This window comes from Misgurnus anguillicaudatus, chromosome 21 (genome assembly GCF_027580225.2).
Source record: "Misgurnus anguillicaudatus chromosome 21, ASM2758022v2, whole genome shotgun sequence".
NCBI classification, from domain to species: Eukaryota; Metazoa; Chordata; class Actinopteri; order Cypriniformes; family Cobitidae; genus Misgurnus; species Misgurnus anguillicaudatus.
The window spans coordinates 57158355-57181584 of NC_073357.2; the positions used below are offsets into that span (position 1 = coordinate 57158355).

The 23230-nt window shown below is 38.2% G+C and overlaps 2 protein-coding genes across 9 annotated transcripts in view; one reads left to right on the plus strand and one right to left on the minus strand.

The window, feature by feature from the left end:
- Positions 1-6614: 6614 nt before the first annotated feature.
- On the minus strand, positions 6615-8090 carry senp8 (SUMO peptidase family member, NEDD8 specific). 2 transcript variants are annotated; one of them, XM_055214873.2, is made up of 2 exons: positions 7898-8090; positions 6615-7436 (listed from the first exon to the last, which is right to left on the minus strand). In XM_055214873.2, the coding sequence occupies exon 2, from the start codon at positions 7433-7435 to the stop codon at positions 6797-6799; it is 639 nt and encodes a 212-aa protein (XP_055070848.2). In that variant the 5' UTR covers position 7436; positions 7898-8090; the 3' UTR covers positions 6615-6796. The 2 variants fall into 2 exon arrangements, with proteins under 2 accessions (XP_055070848.2, XP_055070838.2); XM_055214863.2 differs by having other exon boundaries at positions 6615-7456.
- A 45-nt stretch (positions 8091-8135) lies between these two features.
- The window catches only part of myo9aa (myosin IXAa), a 179734-nt gene continuing 164639 nt past the window's right edge, over positions 8136-23230 (plus strand). For 5 of the 7 annotated variants that reach the window (XM_073859442.1, XM_073859447.1, XM_073859446.1 and 2 more), the window contains exon 1: positions 8136-8437. The gene's annotated coding sequence lies outside the window, so the exon portion shown is untranslated. The remainder of the gene's footprint in view (positions 8438-23230) is intronic. The other 2 variants (XM_073859444.1, XM_073859448.1) reach the window with 1 other exon arrangement.

Sequence of the window (23230 nt, forward strand, 5' to 3'; positions counted from 1 at the left end):
CATGTTTTAGGTAATTTAAACCAATGTATGGGTTTATTCATATTTTAGCCGACCATGGCTTGAAACAACCAAGCATTTTTATTGCATTTATCTGAAAGCATAACAGAAAAGACATCTGTGTTATGTAGTATTATTATGTTATGTTTTGTAATAATATTATATTATGTAGTTAAAGGTAAGTATTTAATTTAAGGCTATTTTGCAGTGTGCACTATGCTTATAATTATCATTTATAAACAGTCTAGTAATTTCAATGATTGTTTGAGTATTTATACCACGGGTCTGTTGAATGCTGTATTCTGATTGGCAGAGAAATGTTCCGTGGGTATGCATTAATTTCTGATAACCGCACACCAAACTTGTCAAATGTCTTAAAAACAGGCACCAGAGCAATGTTTGTGGTAACCGTGGTATAAGAGGAATAATTGACTCCGGTCCTTTGAATTATTTGAAAATATAATTGCACCTTGGGTGTGCATTATTTTCTTATAATTCAATGGCCCGTCGTCAATTATTCCTTACTTATCATTACGCACAGCATACACTCCAAAAAATGATGTGTTATTTTCAACCCAGTGTTGGGTGAAAAAGGTACGAGCCCAGCCGTTGGGTTAAATTAACCCAGAAAATGTTTATATTTCACCCAACAATGGTTAAAACGACCCAGCATTTGGGATGAAACAACACAGGTTAACTTACAACCCACGGTCTGGATTCTTCCCTTTATGGTTAAAAATAACCTGCGTAGCAAACACGTAATTACATAAAATAATATAATATATTATAGCTTTGACAATGGTGATTTTAAAAACACATTTAGTAAAAAGGTTCTAATGGGTGATTCTCACGAATCCAGATTTAGGTGTCCAGCATCAGAATTTTTTTTTTTTTAAACCTTGAAGCCATTTTTTTTGCACATATAAGATTAAGGTCTGAACTTACTATAACCTGTCAGGATCCTGCCAAAAGTCTTGTTTCATGTTTGTATCTAATTCCTTGTGGCAGGGTTCTGACAGCCCCATGTTCTATGTGGAGGCTCATGGCCTTGTATTTCGGGTCGTGTGCCTCTGGTGTCTCGTCTCTAGTCCCCGCCCCCTTGTTCTCCCTGTTAATCATTCATTATTAGTTCACTCACATCACCTGTCCTCCCCTCGTTATCTTGTTTAGTTTCTCTTACTTAATACCCTTGTGTTCTTAGTCCTCGGCAGGTTCGTTTTGTACTGTTTGTGTGTATTCCAGTCATGTGTTATTCAAGTCAAGTATCTAGTCTAGTTTTATGTCAAGTGTTGTGTATAGTCTCTGTCATACGTGTTTTATGCTGTTTGCCCCCACTTGGGCTTTGTTTTGTCTTGTTTATCATTAAAGTCTTTTGTTTAACCCCTTAATCGTCTGCACTTGGGTTCTCTTCCGTCCAAACCCTGACAATAACCATTATTTTTAGAGGATTTAAAAAATATTTCCTATAGAATTATTTACATTTTTTTTAGATTATCATTATAAAAAATTATCATTACCGCAACATGATATTGCATTAAATATATGCATTTAAAAACTCATGTTTTGGTAATGAGAACTAAAAAGTTGTGTATTATGACAAACAAAATTTCTACTTTTATCTGGAGAGAAAAAATAAGAACTGCTTACCTGGTAGCCATCTTGAGTGTCACAGTCAATTATGTCCCTTACAACAATTTTTTTTATTTTGAAAATGTTAGTTTATTGAGGGCTTAAAGAATGATTGAAAAGTGTTGCGGAGGATGAAAAAATTGGTCTTGGACACATTTATATTCCTTATTATTATCTCTACATTTACCGATAATCACCAAATTCCACATGTTTCTATACTGTAAATGTTTATAGTATAACATGCAATGAAGCTTTTTATTTTTTAGATTTTTTAATTATAAATTTTTCATGTCAAAGAACCAAAATCCAGTCATGGACACGTTGCGGTAATGAAAATGTTTCTCTTAAATGTGGAAAAACAACAAAATTGGTTTGTATGATGTCATTTGAAATCATGTGCAAAATAGTACGTGAAGAGATGTTTATAACTGATGCTTCTTATTTTGATACTCTTACTTTGCATTTACATTTTTATCTAAATGTTTCACGACACCTCATAAGTCTAATTTCGTGAGAATCACCCTAATATATCCAACTGAGGTACTCATATACACAGTTTAGGGATAAAAGTGTACTTTTTTAAAGAGTTACATTCCAGCCACGGCTTTTGTACCTTTTATCTAAGAATGCATAATACTCTGGACCAGTATTACGTCACCTAATTAATATTCATGAGTCAATGTGATAAAAGACATGGGGCACTTTTTACCTAACAAAACATTATTCCAGTAATAAAAAATGACTGGAAAAACACTAAAGTAAAGTCTTTACTTCATTTATCGCATTATTTCAAACTCTTTTTCTCATTAGTAAAAGTTAAATGATCTCAATCATTGAAATCCTGGGTTCCTCCCACAGGCCAAAAACACGCAAGCTAGGCAAATTAGAGATGCCATATTGTCTCCGTACTCCCCCAACCTGTGTCTGGATTAACTTGTCTGAATAAAACTGGTGTATGAATTAACCAGTTTTCGCCATGAATATATAGACATAGATGCGGAATGGCGTAAATAATACATAAAGAAATAAAGAAACTAAAAAATCCCGGGAGTTGGGTACAAATCTGTAAGGTGCAGTTCCACTCTTTACCACCAAGTAGAGACAAATACTCATAAACTCAATTCAAGTCGTAAGGACGTCCGAACTATAAACCTTATACCTTTTCCAAATAAATATTACATTTGTGCATGGTGTCTGTATACAACCGTCCTGAGTGGAGCTAACAGTAACAAAAACACATTAGTCGTGGTTTTACATAGATTGTGTAGTATATGGTTTATGCCTTCACGTGACCAGACCACCGCTATGTGTGGAATGCTGTAATGCACGCGACTTCAGCAATTGACCCCTATGGAAAGGTCATCTGGTGTCACCTACCTAGTGCTCATCAGCAGCAAAGACCACTGTACCAGCATTTTCATGGTGGATTAATTTTTAAAGGTCATTTCATGTGCAGACACATATTATGAAGTACCTAATAATAAGACTTTATATTTTAAAGCATGATGTAAAACACCTTTTAAGACATTTATAATGCATGCAGCATTATAGACCAATTGATGAATTGCATTAAATGACATTTTGGTGATGTGAAAACATAAGAGCACAGTTCAGTAACCCTGGGCATGGGTCAATATCTCTAAAAGGTTATTCATCACATGGTTATCATGCTCAGTGAAACAGACAGACTATAACTGTCCACTGTCCACACATCCTGTAATGCTGTGACCTGTAACTATCAGCCCAAGGGACGTTTTCATTTTAACTAAACTTGACTTATAGGCCAGGCCTCATCATAATATCTCAGGGTACAAAGTTTTCTCATGTGGAAAATACTGCAAGGACCTATAGACATCCCTTCTGCAAAAATCTATAATGTTACAGTTTCATTTTAGGCTATATAATAAGTTTAGCAGAATCAAGTCAATTATATTTTTCAAGAAAAAAAATCTTATTTTTTGTCTAAAAATTCTTAAATAAAGATGCTTTTTCTTGATGAGCAAAACGACTCAAGAAAATAAGTCTAGTTTTTAGACCAAAAATATCAAATGTAAGTGATTTTGTGCATAAAACAAGCAACAAAATCTGCTAATGGGCTAAGCAAAAAATCTTTTTTCTTAAACACTATAAATTCAGGAAAAAAAATTACGAAAAATTTCCTTCCCCTTATTGGCAGATTTTTTTGCTTGTTTTATGCACAAAATCACTTAAATTTGACATTTTTGGTCTTAAAACTAGACTTATTTTCTTGGGTCGTTTTGCTCATTTAAGAAAAAGCATCTTTATTTAAGAATTTTTAGATATTTCTACTGAAAACAAGTCAAAAATACTAAGAAAGTATTTTTTTGCAGTGGGTATAGTTTTTGTAACAACAGCCAACAATACATTGTATGAGTTAAAATAATTTATTTTTTATGCCAAGAATCATTAGGATATAAGTAAAGATTGTGTTTCTTGAAAATATTTTAAAAATGTCCTACTGGAAATGTATCAAAAATGTATTTATTATTACTAATATCATGTGTTAAAAAGGACTTCATTTGGAGACTTTAAAGGCGATTTTCTCACAATTTTTTTGCACCCTCAGATTCCAGATTTTCAAATAGTTGTATCTCGGCCAAATACTGTCCTATCCTAACAAATATACATACATCAATGGAAAGCTTATTTATTCAACTTTTATATGATGTACAAACCCTAATTTCAAAAAATGTACCCTTGTGACTGTGGTCCAGGGTCACGTATTGTAAATAATTCAGCAGCCAATTAAAATTTTGCTTTAGCTACAAGGGTTACAAAGTCTCTTTCTGCCATCCTACTCTTATCTTATGAGTAAAATGTATTGGCCAAAAATGATAATAATACAAAATAAACAAAACTAAAGACTAATTTGACTGATAGTGGGGTGGTTTCCTGGACAGTGATTAGCTTAAACCAGGACTAGGCTTTAGTTAAATTAGGATATTTAAGTCATTTTTAAAAATAATTTAACACTACTGTTGTGCATCTTGAAACACAACACTCGCACGGATATATTTTAAGATATGTCAGAGCAAGTTGTTTTCGATCAAGACAACACTAACATTCAAGTAAGTGGGACTAGTCTTAAGCCTTGTCTGGGAAACCACCCTAGTACTGTTTATTATTTTAAAAAATATATTTTTATCACAGGTTATTTTGGGCATGCTGAATAACCATGTAGTAAAGTCTGATATTGTATCAGCCCTATTTCACGGGATCACATTTTTTCTTCCTCTCTTTGTGTATTTGCATTTGATAATAAAATGTGAGATCTTTTACAGAATTGTGGATGTTTTTGAGAACGTGCACGAGGATATTTGTGTTCACCTAAAATCTCTCCAGTTCACCTCATACTGTACAGAATACTTTTTAAGTACCAGGGCCAAACATAGATGTGTATAATCAATAGTATACTTTTAATATTACACTAAACCTTCAGTTTGTCATTCTAAGGCCAAAGTCAGTTAGTCAAAGAGCCTTTTACTTCCTAACTCTGGCGACATGATACAGGAGGTTTGTGATATGATGCACTGCAATGCTGTAAACCAGATGATAGGGATATTTCTTATTTTGGGAATAGGATATAATTCTAGGAAAGCTGTCATTAAGAACACACCACCATATGCAAACCTCAGAAAGTAGTAAGTACAGCATGTCACTCTTGAAGTTTCGAGATAATCTTCTAGCAGTCGGGATGTAAACTCAAAACTGCCTTGAATCTTGTAGGATAAAAAAACCCCGATATTGCGTTTTTGAATGGATACTGTATCGGGTAACAAAATATCCAGATACGCATGTGTACCGCTATTTTCTTGCACCCATAGTATATACAATATCTGATGTACATTATAGTACATAGACCAAAAAAATGAATTTCCCTAGCACACCACCATCACATTATGTTTCGCACCACTACAGCATCTAATGCATGCAAGGTAACATATAGGATACAGTTGACTTTATGAGCAAGAATAATGTATTTGCAAGTGACTTTAGGAAGATAAAGCTCTCTGACTAACTGACTTTAGCCTCATGATGAAAAACTAAAGGTTAAGTGTAATGTTAAAGGTATATTATATTATTGAGAAAAGTCCTATATGTTCCCCGCATGCAGTAGATGCTGTATTGGGGTGAAACATAATGTGATGCTTCATTTAGCACCTCTAAAAATGTGTCTATAAAGCTAAAAGATAAACTGTCTGTCTTACAATCATGCACTTGCTGGTGTAAGATTACACAGCATCTTTCAGCTATGGTGAAAAGCAGTCTGTTATTCTGTGTTCGGCCCATGTAACCGCACAAACTACATATCCTTGGCAAACAGCAGCTTAGACAATAAATAGACAACAGATCGCATTCGTCTTCATCTTAAGTTTTTTTTTTTAAATATGCCCTGAGCAAAAGGTCTTGTAAACAGTGGCCGCCGGTGACATCTTTTTTGGAGGGAGCTCGATGCGAAGTTCGTCACAACATGTATGTAGCCCGTCATGTGTGTGGTTCCTTTTTTCAAAATATGTGTTCTGCGCATCGAGAGATCATATGTGCATTCCATGTCTTGTCAAAACAAGGGCCTGCTGCAGACGCGTCCAAAGGGTTTATGACAAGAGAGACACTCTGGTTTCCAGATACTCGCATAATCTAATGAATAATCAGAGTTTACTGTTAAGGGAGTGTCTTGCGTGTATTTTGTGAACGTGAGCGTCTCTTTTATCATAAACTGTTTTGATGCGTGTGCAGCAGGCACTTATTTTGAGAAAACACGTGATGCACATGGTTTACATGACACAACACATATTTTGAAAACGCAAGCAACACGCATGACACTCCGAACACTTATTTTGAATTAGCGCCCCTCGGATGAGCAGTCACGAGCCGTGCTTGTAAACAAGCATGAGTGAAGACACTAACCTCATGCTATTAATCTAAACTAATACATTCTCAATCTACTAACTTGTCCTGCTCACTGATAAGACACACTGATCACTTTATTTAATGAATGGATACATAAATGGATAAAAGAATGCAATTCACCACAAACTTCCAAACCCGTGTGACTTTATTCTTCTGCCATCATGCATGTGTTATTTTTTTGATTGTGCGGGATTGACTATGATAAATAAATGTGTGTCACTTTGTTGATGTCATTCATTCATTCCTTGGTGAGTCTCTGTATCAGTGAATGCCATTCTGTCCTCTTCCGTGTAATGTAGGTGGGTGTTATGATCTGAACAGGCAGGTGGGCACAGCCCTGGACTTTAATGTTCTCGCAAAGAGCCTCGGCATTACAGATCACGTACATGCCGCAGTCATAACTGTTCTGCTGTGAGGGACCCTGCTCCTCAACAAAGGCCACTTTACCCCGAACATCCAGAAAAGCCTCCAGCTTGGCTGCGATACGGCGGGCGTGCAGGGAGTTGCTCCCGCTTTGAGAGTCGTAGTGACTGAACCGACTGTTTTCACGCTGAAACAGAAGCAGGCTCCAGTGAGTTCCACCGGCGGTCTGGTTGGAGTTGTCATTGACGGCCAGAAAAACCCAGCGACGGGAGGCGAGCATCAGCGGCTCCAGGAAGACGGCGAGCTCCTCTTGGCTGGTGGCGTACTTGATAAATTGGGTGACCTCGGGGCTGATGAAACAGATCTTCTCACCCAGACATCTGAAGCGTTCGGTTGTGAAGTACTCAAAAGCAAATCCAATCACCTGATCGTTGAGCCAGTGAGGACCGTCTAACAGCTCCACATCTGAACACCGGAGCAGACTGTCCTGGTAACTCAGAACCACTGGATCCATCCTCGAGTGAAAGAGCGGTTACTATAGTGATGAATAAAATCATGCATGATATAAATAGGAAAAATCTACTTATATGGTATTTATAATTTAGCACTCCTATGTATTTCAGACTACCATAGTATTACCATAACACGTGGCAATGCCATGTACTATTTGACCATAATGATGTACATACATAGCACATGCTCGATTTGCATTTTATTTATATTTATATATCAGTACTTACTCTAATCTTACAATACATGTACAGCATTAAATTATAAAAGCTTACATCATAATTTTATAACTTTAATAAAAACTCGTGAGGTTTCAAGGTCTGCACTACTGCACTGATCCATCCAGGCCAGCCAGACATAACGATATCAATGCAAAAAACACATTCAAATGTTGAACAAATGTTTAGATTAAATATCTCTTTGCGGTTAACTAAGTTATAATTGGAAAAACGAACACTTCTCTTACCTTGTCAGTAAAACATTACTCAAAATAAGCTCTCATAACGTCAACACCGCAGGAATGAGCGCAGGTGCCGTAAACTGTCACTACACTGTCGCAAAGCGCTTCCTGTTCGCGGAGGCGATTGGCTGACCTCCATGACGTAGTAATAAGGGAAGCTCTTCTCTGGAACGAAGGCCGCCCATCGCCGCAGATGACCCCGCCCCGATTCCTGGAGCCGCAACGTGTGCGCGCATTGACCGCGCGTCCGAGCACAGATGAGGAGCAGCACTGATTAAGCAGAAAAAACCGTGAGGAGTTTCAGCGAGCGACTCCCACGAGAGAAGAAACGCGGCACTTTTAGGAATTTTCAATGGGAAAAAGACTGTAGGGATTTTTTTAAGCAGAATGGCGCCGTTGGGTGCATTTTCGGACACGGGAAAGTTCACGCAAAGGAAAATTTGAGAGAGAAAATCTTGGATATTAGTGGACACGAGCTACGCTTGGTTTGAGCTTTCCTTAAAGGAGACGCGCCGCGCACGGATTTGTTACATCGTGTCCAGAGAGGTGAGATGTAATTGTTTTGTACTTGTGCGCTTTGAAGTGGACAAACAAACTTAACGTCCACGATTTACGGTGACTCGCACTCATTCCCAGCAAGTTTCATCTGCTTAATGTTTACTTGGTAGTGCGCACTAACACTAAAACGCGTGTCATACGTACTGCACTTTATGGTAAAGTGTCATTCAGTAAGTATCAAGGTGAGCAGTTTAGTGTGTAACTCGTAAAGATTTTGTAGGAAGCTTAAATTTCAGAAAGGCTGTAAAAATGCATTTTGTAGTGTGTCTGCGTGACAGATGTCCAGGGTGGAGTTGAAGATGATGATGATGATGGGTCTGCATTTATTATTGAGGGCTCCGTTCTGCTGCTGCGGTCATCATAGTCCAAATCTGCACAGTCATCCGGACCCAGTCAGGGCCAGTGTCATCTCGCTCTCGTGCACTGCTTTTTTTGCAGAGAGTGACCCCAAAATGTATTTGGACACTGGAGTCCCAATTAAAATGTATGAATGTTAGATAACAGTGGCGTCTGTAAACAAATGATACTGGAGGCTTTCTTAGAACAAACATAACTTTTGCAAACTGACTCAACTCAAGGTGGTGAGTCAGTTCTTCTGAAGTTCACAGGGGTTAGCAAAGTAACCAATATATGGGTTAATCACATTGTGTATAAACATGTTTTGAAACTAGAAACATGTTTTTTAACAGTATATTCATTTTTTTTATAATTTAGGACCTAACCTTTTTTTGTGCAGTCGTTTCCATGTTTTTCCCAGCAGAGCAGCACAGGTGATGTTGGGAATGTGAAGGGTCTGTCTCAGCTGTTAGGGTGGCATGAGAGATTGTGTCAAGACATGACTTTACTCTGACAACTGGTCTTCTGGTTATCTGACACCCAAAAAATTGGCTAAAAATCACATTGGGATCGGGGAGGTGCAGGCATGAGGATCCCACATGTGTTGGTAACAGTGGAGGACAATATCAAGTTTTATTGTTCTATGGTATTTTGGCAGAAACAATGGTTTTTCTAGTACATTTTGGTAGGGGATATCTGCATGGAGATCATTCAAATGCTCACTTTATTAATTTCGCTCTTATTAAATATTAATATGGATCGTGCTGTTGCATCATAGCCTGAAGGAGAAGGAAGAGTTGAACACAGCAGACGCTTATTTTGTTTGTACCGTGACCATGTAACCTGTGGTGACGTGACGGACTTTGTGTAATGAAACTCAGGACTGTAGGAGAAATCCAAAAAGTTTTTTGTACCTGAACAATTAGAGGAAATGACCATAGGAAGTAGTGAAACTTTTTTTTTACTAAACTGACTGGATTACACTGGGAAGAGATGCAATGGTTCTTCATTCTTTAAACACGAATGTTGGTACTGCGTTGCTAGTTATACGGTCGGTGTGACTGAACCTCTGAACCTCTCAGGGTGGCATAACCGAGACAATTGCTCAACTCACCAACCGTATTACACTGCCTGTTTGTGTAATAGTATCTCTGTAATATAAAGCACTAGAAGATTTTCGCTTTGCTGGAGAGCTTATTTGACTGTTTGACTGAGACAGATTGTGGACTTTTGTAAACAGACTCCGACAGCTGAAAGGGTGGGTGTGTGGCTCATATTGCAAGGCTGTAAATAACTAAAACTAGCAGTAATTATTACTTGTAGCGTTTGGCGGACATGTGTGTTTTTGGTATTGGGTAATATATAAGTGCATGGCTTTTGTTTGGTCACCATTCCAGTCTAGTTGTTATAAAGATACTTGATGATATAACAGCCTTTTTCTTTTGCTTGCTTGCCAAATTAACCAAGATATTTGTAGGTCCTAAATCATCATCAGGCAACAAATCATTTTGGATTAATATTTTACAGGCAATAATTTGTATGAATTGGAGATTTTGGACCTAGTTTTTGAGATGATTTGATATTTAAAATCTTGTGGGTCTGGATTTTTTTTAGGTCTGTTTTGTTTAAATACAGGATTAACAAACGTCCTCTTGAAGGGATGGTCTACTCATTTTCAATGGTAGAATATGTTGTTGCCTTGGCTGGGAATTGTTGGTGCATCCCTCTGTCGTCTGTGTGCGTGCACGTGGGCGCTGGAGCGCGCTGCGACGCTTCGATGGCATTTGGCTTGGCCCCATTCATTCAGTGGTGCCATTTGGAGATGGAGTTGGAGGTGACCAGGCACATCAACGTTTTTCCTATTTAAGACGAGTAGTTATACGAGCAAGTTTGGTGGTACAAAATAAAACGTAGCGCTTTTCTAAGCGGATTTAAAAGAGGAACTATATTTTATGGCGTAATAGCACTTTTGGGAGTACTTCGACTCGGTGCAGTAACACCCTCCCTCTCCCATTATAAGAGTGAGAAGGGGAGCGGACTTTTCAGGCGAGTCGAAGTACTCCCAAAAGTGCTATTACGCCATAAAATATAGTTCCTCTTTTAAATCCGCTTAGAAAAGCGCTACGTTTTATTTTGTACCTTTATCTCTAAATGGTACCATTGAATGAATGGGGCTAAGCTAAATGCTATCGAAGCGTCGCAGCGCGCTCCAGCGCTTACATTCACGCACAGAGATGATAGAGGGATGTATCAACAATTCTTAGTTAAGGTAATAACATATTTTAATATTGAAAATGAGTAGACTATTCCTTTAAGCTTCTATAAACTGTCATCAGAAATGTTGTAGTAGTTACAAACTTTTTATTTATTTTAAATAAACTTTTTTGATGGCTTATTAAATCATAGATGCACAACAAGTGCACAGAAGATCCACAGGAGAGAATAACCCACGAACGTGCAAAGCCTGGGACACACCAAAAGATAATCGGGCTGAATTTGGGCAATTGGGTCGTCTTCGTGGTTGAACCGATTATCTTATCAGATTTTTCTTAGGTGCGTGGTGTGTGTTCAGAGCGTCTGATTCTGCTCGAAATATGGTTGATTTTTAACATGTTGATTGGGTATCGTTTTGTTTTAAGAGACAATCAGAAAGCAAGCTGATGAACATCAGATGGACATCAGAGATGTAAAAAGCAGTCCACAGTTGGTTTACTGTGAAGTCACGTTTGACCACGAGAGACAATCCTAGGTAAACTCCCCAAAGTTTTCATGCTTGAGACGATTATCATCCTTGTTTAGTATAAATGCTGATATTGGATACGTGTCGCTTTTAAAAGATGATGTAAGCAAGTCGTCAAAAAATCGGATATAGGCAAAAAATTTGGAATTGGGCATCAAGATTTGCAGTGTAAATCCATCCTTGGGTAATATTTTTGATAGGACCACCAATATTCACAATTTTACAGAAGTGCTGTTTCACCTTTGACACAGTAAATTTTTCACAGGCCTCTTAAGTTTTATTAGGGCTGTTTGATTTTGAATTTTTTGGAGTCGATTTCGATTCCTTGTTCTGGATTTAAAGGCAGGGTGCATGATCTCTGAAAGCCAATGTTGACATTTGAAATAATCACCTAAACAAAAACGCTCCTACCGCAATGGAATCTGGACCTTCTTTTGATAGACCCGTCCCACACATATGCAACCCAGGCAACGTTGTTGTTTGGTAGACACGCACCTTACTGTTGATTGGCTACAAGTGTGTTTTGGTAGGCGGCCCGACTCCCTTTTCCAAAGCGTTTTTCAGAAATCGTGCACTCCACGCCATAAAGGAGTCAATTCTTTCTTTTTAACTTAAGATTGTAGGAACATACTTCTGAAATAAATACCAAACCCCTAATATTAATATAACACATAAACCTAAACCATATTATCAGTATAATGATATTCATAAATATATGCAATTAAAGTAATGAATTTAGTCGATCATGATCATTTCCTTCAGTTCCACCCAAAAATGAAATTTTTTCTCATCATTTACTCATCCTCAAAGTGAAAATGTTGTTATTTTACTTCTTTGTAAGTTTTTACAAACCTGTATACATTTTTTTTGTTCTGCTGAACACAAAAGAAGATATGTTGAGCAATGTTTGTGACCAAACCGTTTTTGAGCACCATTGACTTCATTGTATAATTTTTTTCCTACAGTGGAAGTCAATGGTGCTCATGCTTCCTGCTTGATTACAAATATCTTCCTTTGTGTTTAGCCGAACAAAGAAATTTATACAGGTTTTTGACAACTTGAAGGTGAGTAATGACTGAATTTTCGTTTTTAGGTGAACTATTCCTTTAATAAAACAATAATACCGTGTAATTTAATTATTTATTTACCACCTTTTGGATTTTGCTTACAATTTTCAACGCCTTGGAATTGATTCTTCTTTTAATCGATTTCCAGCCCAAAGATTTATTTTTCCAATTCAATAAAAGAAAACTACATCTAATAGTGACATTCCTAATGACCGCTCATCATCTTCCTCTTCTGGTGATGAGTGTCTGTGTGATGTCTCTGTTATCCCTCAAGAAGATGGATCTCACTAAACAAGCTGTTAATGTTTTTGACTCCGGCTGGAATGGCAGGGATTGAGTGACATTCGTGAAAACGGAGACTTAGGAAAATATTGCATGCGGGTAGCTAAAATGAATGTAAGGAGTAGCTTTGCCTGTGTTGAATATACCACAGCAATACTGGAGTACCTTTTGGGGAGTTCTTAGGGCATCTCCAGGTGGTTACTAGGGTGTTTAGATGGTTGCCAGGGTGTCTAGTAAGTGGCTGCTTACTCACCTTGATGGGTATTAATAGTAGCATGTACTTGGTCTTAAGATATGAGAGTTTGGTTTCAAAACTAGTTAAAAAAAGTTACCACCGAAATCAGTATTGTACCAGGTCAGTATTAAAAAGTAAATTCTTAATTTTATGCGATATCTGCCGTGTTATTCTGCCATCTTTTCTCCCTTTTTTCCCAAACCTCGATAAACGCCAGTCCTTCTTCTTTGCAGAATGCAATAAATTTGCTCAATAAATCACAGCGCACCATTCCACGCATTGTAAACAATAGTCCCTTTCACACATACAGTCTTTACTGGTAATTTACTGGTAAATTGCAGTTAACATGTCATGTGTGAACAGAACCTTTCCGGTAAATCAGTGCTCCCAATTTACCAGTAAGACAGGTTGTAAGATTACCAGTAATTTACCGGTAAGCGCCATGTGTGAATGAAAAATATAGGATTACCGGCATTTAGAACGGACAACGTCAGACCGCGCTGACAGATCGGGCCAATCAGAAAGTTTTTTATACAGGTGACGCGTTTACCCCCGAACTGTTTACGGATGTTTCCACACACATGCTGCTTAAAAGTCGAGCACACCTGAAGTTAACATCCACATTTCTTCACCAAAGTTGTTTAAAACAGCTTACCGTCTGCCATATTGCCGACGTCCTTAGCACACCATCTGTGAAGCCTAATGTGCAAACGCAGGTTGACGCCGCCTCACGCAATTTGTTTGGTCACAAGCAACTTCGCGACTGTTTGCCACAGATGTGAAAACAACAAAATACGGGGGATATTAAGTCATAACCCGCCGTTTACAAATACGACACGGAGCTCGCCGGCCGCACGCCACATGTAACTTCCGCTTTCTCTCCGAGTTTACCGGTATTTTGATACTGATGTGTGAATGATGTCTTACTGGTGAAAAGTAGGAACGTCACTGCATGTGTGTACAGCACATTTTTGTATTTACTGGTAAATTCATTCTGGTAAATTCACGGTAATTTAACAGAATTACTGTGTGAAAGAGGCTATTGATGGCGTTTTGAATACACACAGAATCCTAGTTTTCCTCATCTATTTTGTACTTTGTGATCAACAAACAAATAAAAACAAAATGGTAATTTTGATGACATTGTTAAACCTGTGGTGGTTTACTGTGACTGGAAAGAAACGTAAGCCATCAAATTCGAATAATTTACGTGAGAGGCACTTGGGTGAAGGATAAAATGTTGGCTGTTGCTTGTTCTCAATCAACAGCATCAAGCTTCTGTCATGCTAACACATTGACAACAGGGGATCTTATGAAAAACTTTTCATTATTTTACTCAGTCAACGAAAATCGAGCAGGACCAAAACATTTTACAGCTAAATGCTGTCAAAAAAGTTTAGTGACGACGTCTCAAGGATGACAGCAGCAATGACAGTGTTCTTAATATTACAAAATAAGTGTTTTGAGTATTGCCATTAATGTTTATTTCTTTTAATTAGTGTATACCGCTAGTCAACTAAATGATTATGCAAATTTATATATTGATTCAATAGATTTATAGCATTTTGAAAAAACCTTGCATTTTGTGGTAAAAATAATCGTGTTTTTTAGAATAAATCTTTGAAAAGAAAATCAATATTTTAATGTTATTATAACCTAAAGATGCTATGTGAACGTTTGTAACAGAAAATAGTGGTTTTCATCTTGTCACTTTCTTGGTATAGAAGATTTTTACCGAAATTAGTCCAAATGGATTTATTGCGTTTTGGAACCAAACTCTTCATATACATTTGGGTGAAATACTTAAAATTTAGTCACCTAAACTTAACTATGAGCAATAATAAAATAGTGCTGCTTGCCTTAGCAAGTAATTAAGATTAGATACGATCTAAACCAGGCTAATGCCTGACCACTTATCCCAACATAGTTTTCTAGTCTATTAAGTAAGATTGTGTGATCTGTTGTGTCTGCACTAAGGTCTAGTAATATAAGGATTGAGATTTCACCACGATCGGATGTTAAAAAGTATTTATATATATAAATATATATGTATCTCTCTCAAGGGTTTTTCCCTCCTAGGAGTTTTCCCCCTGGACTAGCCAGGAGGGTTTTTCTCATAGGGAGGGTTTTTTCATCCCCTGGAGAGTCCGCCACCTTTGGCTTACTACTTTACTGTATACGTTACATTATTACTATGCTCGTTTTTCTCGGTTTCATACATCTATTAATGTAAAGCTGCTTTGAAACAATTAACTATTGTGAAAAGCGCTATATAAATCAAATTGAATTGAATTGAATTGAATTGAAGATTATTCTAAATGATAAATATTTATCTTTACTTAATGCATTGAAGTGGCAAATGATAATCTTGTTGGGTGTTGGTGTCCTCTGCAGTTCATCCTGTTTTATGGATTTTTGTTTGGATGTATGTATGTCCTGGCTAGTCTAGGTAGGTAAGTAGGTTCCTGTCTGCTCTTGACAAATGTGCATCACCAGAGCAGGTGTTGACAAGCCACTTTTTTTAGTTTAGAGCCCCTAGTGAGGGTTGCAAAACTGTAAAACTGGGCCACTTCACTAAAAGTAGAAGAAGAGTGGGCCGGTCTGACCTTCTTATCACAGATGAAGAGACCACACCTGATGTATTTGTGCTGAGAGGTCAGTATTTGCTCTGGACAGTCTCTCTCTCTTTCACTGTTTGACGTGAGGTCCTCGCCGGGGCCCTGGAAAAAATGTCGGAAGGGATACAAAGATTTATCTGTGGTTTATCTTGTCTCAAATCTCGGATACTGTCTTAACATGTGCTCCTTTCAAGACCAGTTTGTTTAGCAAGGAAGCTAACATGGACAAAAGAATATATAATTTCTTTAAGGTTTTTTATGTAATTAAACCAGAAAGTAACTAGTGGTTTAATAAAGAAACACGGATGATGAAGTTGCAGGTGTCATGAGTGATTTAGTTGTAGTTTGTGGTACTGTGGTTCTGTTCGCCGGTATCAGATTCATGCAATCTCTGTTTGTCTGCTCGGGTCTGTGAGGGCTTGAAGGAGAGGAATGCATAAGATTTGTTTTCAGGGTGTGGAAAGAACAGAGTCAGCTTGAAATCGAGCACAATTCAACCCACCTAGTTTATATTCTGCCTTCCTCTACGTCGCCATTGCATTGTCTTCATATGAATAACGTTATCAGTGGTTTCTGTTGTATGGTTAACTCTAGTTTGCAGATAACATTGGCTTTGGCTGTTCCCATATCTGTATTTGCATCCCAATTTGCTTAAAACCAGTCTTAAATAGTTTGCAAGATTACCAAAGGTGTCTTTCTGGTGGGAGTTTTGGGATAATATACAATCCTCTGTGCAGGACGTTGATGAATGTGAGGTGAGGCGTAGCGTTTTATCTGTTGTAATTTTATCTGGTAATAATTTTGCGGTTGTCAGTTTAAAGCTAGATGCTAGCAGATACATGCAAATGTAAACACTGGGACAAGGGAGCATGTGCTTTGTAAAAACAATGTTATGATACAGTTACATTTTCTTGCTCTATAATCTAAAGTATAGAGATTCCCATCATTATCCAAGACGATAACTGCTGTAAATAAATAACAGTTAGGGGTGGTTTCCCGGACATGGATTAGCTTAAGCCAGTACTAGGCCTTAGTTTAATTAGGAAATATAACTAGTTGTAACAAACATGCCTTACTAAAAAACATTACTTGTGTGGATTTTGAGGCAAAACAAAGGGCATCGATGTATTTTAAGATATGTCAATGCAAGCTGTTTTCAGTTTTGGACAGCTCTAACATTTATTTTAGTCTAGGATTAGTCTAATCCCTGTCTGGGAAACCGCCCCATAATGTTATATATTTTGTGACTTTGTCTGTGACATCCAGGCTAAAGTCTCAGCATCTTATTATGAGATGAGAGTTTGATTTCAGTCTTTGACATGACCTTATCAGTCCTTCCAGAAAAACGCAGAGTTTTTTTGTGATTGTTGCGGGCAAAAATCCTTGATTTTGCGGCACGTTTTCTTAAAAAATGCGATGGAATATGCGGGATATTTATGCAATTTATGCGATAAAATTGCGGGAATTTGCAAAAATTTCGGAACTTGCAAAAACTGCGGAAACTTGCAAAAGCTGCAATGATGTTCATGTCACATAATCACGTCACTTCATAACGTTCCCATGGCAATAGAGGACACGGCTGCGCTTTTGGGAAGTAAATGCAAAATTTTTCAACTTTCTGCTAATATATATGTGGCTTTTTGCTACGAAAATGCGGAGATTATGAAATCATACAAGCCCCGCATATTTTGTGCGCGGAAATATGTAATTAATGCGGCGAAAGTGCGTCGTATTTGGAAAAAATGCTGCCCCGCATAAATATGCGGACTTTGGCTGATTATGCAATATATCGCCCGATCGCACAATCGCGTTTTTCTGGAGGGACTGCCTTATGCTAGTTTTGGGCAATATTGACTATCGTCCTATGGTCAGCCTGTAAGATTGCAGATTCACAATAATATGGGGGCAAAAGTTTAATTATTTGTTTATTTGCTCATTATTTGACTCATTTATCTATTGGCTCTTTTTCATTGCATAGTACCCCGCAGTTTAGGTTAGGTCAACTTACCTCACTTTGGCTCGGTTAGATTTAGTATCACTTCGGAGTGGGAGGGATTATAGGTGTGTCGTTTTATTTGCGTTGCCTACTGCTTTGACATAATACAAGTGAGAGCATCATTGTACATTCCCATACATTCATTTATTTCTCAGTCCGCCACAAAATTAAAATTGACCACCACAAATAGATGTTTGAACATCGTGTTTATCACTACCTCTGTCTCACATGACAGATTTTGTACAAACACCCGTGGCGTCAGTTGACGCGCTCCGCTGAGCCTCATTTAAGTTGCATTATACATGCAGATGTGCGCGTCACAAATGTGCTGCCACAAACTGCAAGTCTGGAAAAAACTGTTATGGTGTTCCTGATTCTCAACCTGTAGAGTATTTGCATCGCTAAAAGGGACGGGAGTTTGGGAACTTAAAGCAGAGCACAGATGACAACTAGGGCTTTGCCAAGAATCGCCTGCGATTTTCATGCGGGTTTCATCAGTAAAGCCGGTTCTGTGATTAGTATTAAATCGCCATCACCTGCTTTCAGATGGAGCGGCATTTATTACACAGACCCGTACAGTAGTTCACAGGGAAGCTAGGCAAAATCGCATAGATTATCGGAGTCGATTTTCCCCAATCTTTTCTGTGAACTACGGCTCTGTATAGTAAATGCCGCTCAATCTGAAAGCAGCTGATGGCGATTTAATACTAATCACCAAACCGGCTTTACTGATGAAACGCGCATGAGAATCGCAGGCGATGTTTTGCACAGCCCTAATGACAACATGTTTACTTGAGACAGCGCAAGCTAGCACGAAGGTAAAGCTAATCATTTACATTATAGCGATGACGTTGGTAGTGAAGATTCTCTCAGACCAATCAGTGATCTACAGTGTTTTCGCTTCACGTTTTGGTATCAGCCCGGCTCGCTTGGAACCCCAACCGAGGTGGTACTACAAAATATATACGCTGATACAGATATATTTGCGATTGCGACAGACTCATATCGGACAATTAAATTGGCAAAAAGAAAAATCGTTCTGGCTCTAATAAAAAATTGAAATAACTTAAGCTAAATTTTTTTTTAAAATAATTTATAGCAACTCATAACTAGTCAAGAAAGTTACAATGAATTATAAATTCAAATTGATTAAACTTAAAAATGTAACAATCTCTCTAGTGGCGTGCATTAAAAGCTCATGTCCAAGGAAATGTCTAAGCAAGAATGCATTACAGACTTTCTCGTGTGAGAAAAGTAGCTATGCATGTATGTATCACAAACTCGCACTTGCAGGTTATTAGTGAATGTTAGTATAAAACTATGATAACAATAATAGCATAATAATAATTTACAACATTCCTGGGCAAACAAGTCAACTTTCGTCATGAAGGCTATCGCTATGACTGGCGGCACAACCCTACCTTACGCCCCATTCAGACAGCCAACGACAAGCAGTAGCAGAGCGACGCGATCTCATTCATTTCAATGGAAACCTGGCGACTTTCGGCGACACGAGCGAAAGTGACCGTTGGCGACCGTATGGGCGTGTCCAGCGACGCGAGAAAGTTAAGAAAAGTTTAACTTTATGCAAATGTCGAGCGACTTTCGGGAGCGACTACCAATGAGAACAAAGCAGTGGTGTTCACGTCATCCTTCTCTCGTCAGTCACTGGCGTGGATGGTACTCATTTGTTTATGACAAGCAGATTTAGAAACGCCTCATTGAAAGAGACAAGCGACACACAGCGATAACGTCGCTGGCTGTCTGAACGAGCAGTTACTCAATCATTTTCATAGAATGGTCTTCGCATTAAAAAGGATGAGTTTATGTAAGAACACCAAATCACAAAAAAAAACTTTAGCTGGGTTTTCACAGACATGGTCACATTTTTGTAGTTTTAGACCATTGTGTGGATTCCCTTAATTTATTTGCACATCAGAAATTTCAGATACGTGTTAATTTTGTTGGAGTTGTTTAGCAGGCAAGTGTTATTCGGTCAAGTATTTTACCAGATGGATTGATCCTTTACATAAATCATAGATGAATTTGCTGTATCAGACAGTCTGCTGTGTGTTTGTTTCTCTGACAGGTCTGTTGAAAATCTTTGTCCTGATCTCCTCGTGTCTGATGTTGCCCTCAAGGCTCTGCCCAGTTTAACATCTTGTCCTGAAGAAGACATTTCAAAAGAGGAAATGATGTGTTTATGCGTGTCCTTTGTAGATGTGATGTGAAGTTTTTTGTAATTAAGTAAAATAATACAGTATCGCATCCAATCTGAACTTGATGTACAAAATTTTGTACCAATGAGATTTCATCAAGCTGCTGGATTCATTTATTAGTCACCTCCTTTTGCTTTGTCATTGCAGACATATTACTTCATTGTGTCACACAGGAAAGCCTCACCCACTGTAAAATTTTATAAATCTGAAATCCCACTCGTATGACTTCACGATTGACAGAAAATGAACTTGTGGTGTCATGCCTGGATAGGAAATGATGTTGGCCTTTTGCTTGTTCTTTTGAGGTTACCCTCGGGACTCTATGATTGATTTGTACTGTTTTATGTAGACATGACTGATGTGGTCGTCTGGGGTTATTTTGTAGTTTGTAACGAGAAAGTACTGGTTTGTTTTTAAGTTTAGTGCTAATTATAACTGCATGTCTACTGGAATATTTTGTGTGTGAGAGGTGCGGCATACTCATTAAAGTCAAAGTGAGCACAATAATGTCATGTTTTGGTTTTGAACCGAGTCACGCTTCCTGTTGCGCCCATGTTGGGGTCTTTGTCCCAGGAGCGGGCGCCATAGAGAGGACAGGAAATGGATCGTTGCCATGGAAACAGTGATGGGCAGTGGCTGCTAACATGCTTGGCTTCCACCTTTTATTTGCTTTCATGCAGTTTCACAGTTCACAGAAATTTTAAAGTTGTTTTAGGTTAAAATCTGTGACGGACAAGACCATTTTATATACTAGTTTTGTTGCATAGGAAAGTTGACGCGTTTTTTTGTTTTACTGGCTTAGGTGGCCTGTTTACACACCTTGTATACAGATGCGTTTCAATCAATCAGATCACCTGGGGCCTATACCATGAAGCCGGTTTAGTTGGTTAGCCAGGTAAGTTTAGGATTAGTTTGTGCAAATTCTAGGTTTTGGGTACCATGAAAATAGCTTGTACCTACAAGGCCTGGTCACATTGGCTTGGTTTTTTTCAACTTGTCAACATCAGAGAAAGCTCATGCATATAGATGTACAAAACTCTGTGCAGCATTAGGGATGTGCATTTATCTCCTTTTTTAATTTCGTGGATTGCGCGGATCGGCGAGTGCGCAGACTTATCTGTTTTTGAATCATGCATGGTAACGTTACTGATGTCATACGCCGGCCTGCGTAGCTCAACACAACGTCAAACACGCTTCTCCAGACACAGTCTTTACTACCACAGGCGCTTGTAACGATAACCTGACATCCAAATTCCACTATAACCACAAAAAATAAATAAAATAAACCCTCGTTTTTATGATCGATTATCGATGCTACGAGCAGTGGACTCTGACATTAATATTAGTTAGCGTCAATTTAAACCCGTCATTTCTCCCGCTCGCATTTAATCGAAGCAGAGGGACTCATCCACAGACCGTCCCATCAAAGTAATCAGGACAGAAGCGGTCGAAAGTGGACAAAAAAGTCAGATTAAAATAACAGGTGTAAACGTGAAAGTTTCTCTCTCATCCACTTGTGATCCGATCAACCAAAATGCTTAATACCAGGTATAAACAGCCTTAAAAATAAGAGACCTAGAGGGTTGTGGATGCTAGAAGTCAGGACCGATGGAAAAACATTGTGTACATCAAACATGAGATCGATAGCAGAAACAAATTCAACAATTCAAACAAATTCAACCACATGAAATCAAATGCTTTTTCGACTACCTTGTGAGTGTGGTTGAAAGTGGAAGGACTCAAAACTTTTCAGACCCTGTTTGCATCTGTAATTAGCGTCATCCACTTGTGATCCGCTCGACCAAAACACATCTTAAAGGGACACTCCACTTTTTTGGAAAATAGGCTAATTTTCCAGCTCCCCTAGAGTTGAACATTTGATTTTTACGGTTTTGGAATCCATTCAGCCTATCTCTGGGTTTGGCGGTACCACTTTTTGCATAGCTTTGCATAATCCATTGAATCTGATTAGACCATTAGTAGGGCCCTATAATTTCCGCGATCACGGAATCGCGGACGGAATCGCGGAATTGGCTAATTAACACGGAATCTAGTATTAACGCGGAATTTTGCGGAATTTTACATATTTTGAATAAAATTATGTTTTTGTGTGGGAGACGAACGTATGTCTGGGGGAAATGCAGACCGGGGGAAGTAAATCTGGGCGACACGCCCCCTCCCGTCGTTTCAGACCCCCTCCAAACACTGAAACCATGGCGAAGCGGCTCTCCACGACTCTGCTTTCGTCAGCGAAAAAATTAAAAAATTCGACGCTAAGCACTTAGTTCCGAGCAGGTCTCACATGACTTTTATGTGACCGGAGAACTGTTATTTTGGAAGTTTTGTCAACACTCTGTTCACGGTGAGCGCAAACATACATGCACTCTCTCATCCACGTCTGTCTCACTGTGCCTCTCTCACGTGCACGCGCTCAGCATCTGTCCGAAGTGCGAACACAAATCCTCATGTATTTGTTCAGTTTTATGCATTTCAAGCGAGCTGAGGCAAACTAACTATCCCTCGCATTTAAAATATAATCATCTGCATCATAGCGCCGCTCTCTGTCTCTTTCGCTCGCACGTGCAAATAGCTGCGCGCTCATGCTGTCCTAAATCAGATCACTATCCTGTGTATGTTTGTAAAATTATATGCATTTCAAGCGATTGTGTATAAAATATGGATCGCGTTCCGCTGGATTGATGTGTTTAAGGCACTTCTGAAGGCACCACTGCTTTGACACCTTGTTGTAGCCTCCTGCAACAACACTAAACAATGCATTGAATTGATTTGTGTGTGTGTGTGTGTGTAAATGCATCTTTTATAGTCATTAAGTAATCCTGTTATCCATTTTTTCCCCAAATCATTTACATTTTAATCATTAACATTAAAGGCACACTCTTTTTATGACTAAAATAAAAGTAAAGGGTAAAAAATATAATTGCCAAAAATTAAAACGGATAAAACGAATTTGCAAAAATTAAAACGGAGAAAACGTAATTTGGGAAAAAATAAAACGGAATTTGGGAAAAAATAAAACGGATTTTATAGGGCCCTACATTAGCATCGCGATCAAAAATAACCAAAGAGTTTGAATATTTTTCCTATTTAAAACTTGACTCTTCTGTAGTTACATTGTGTACTAAGACCGATGGGAAATTAAAAGTTGTGATTTTCTAGTCCGATATGGCTAGGAACTATACCGTCATTCTGGCGTAATAATCAAGGACTTTGCTGTCGTAATATGGCTGCAGCAGGCGCAATGATATTATGCAGTGCCTTAAAATAGTC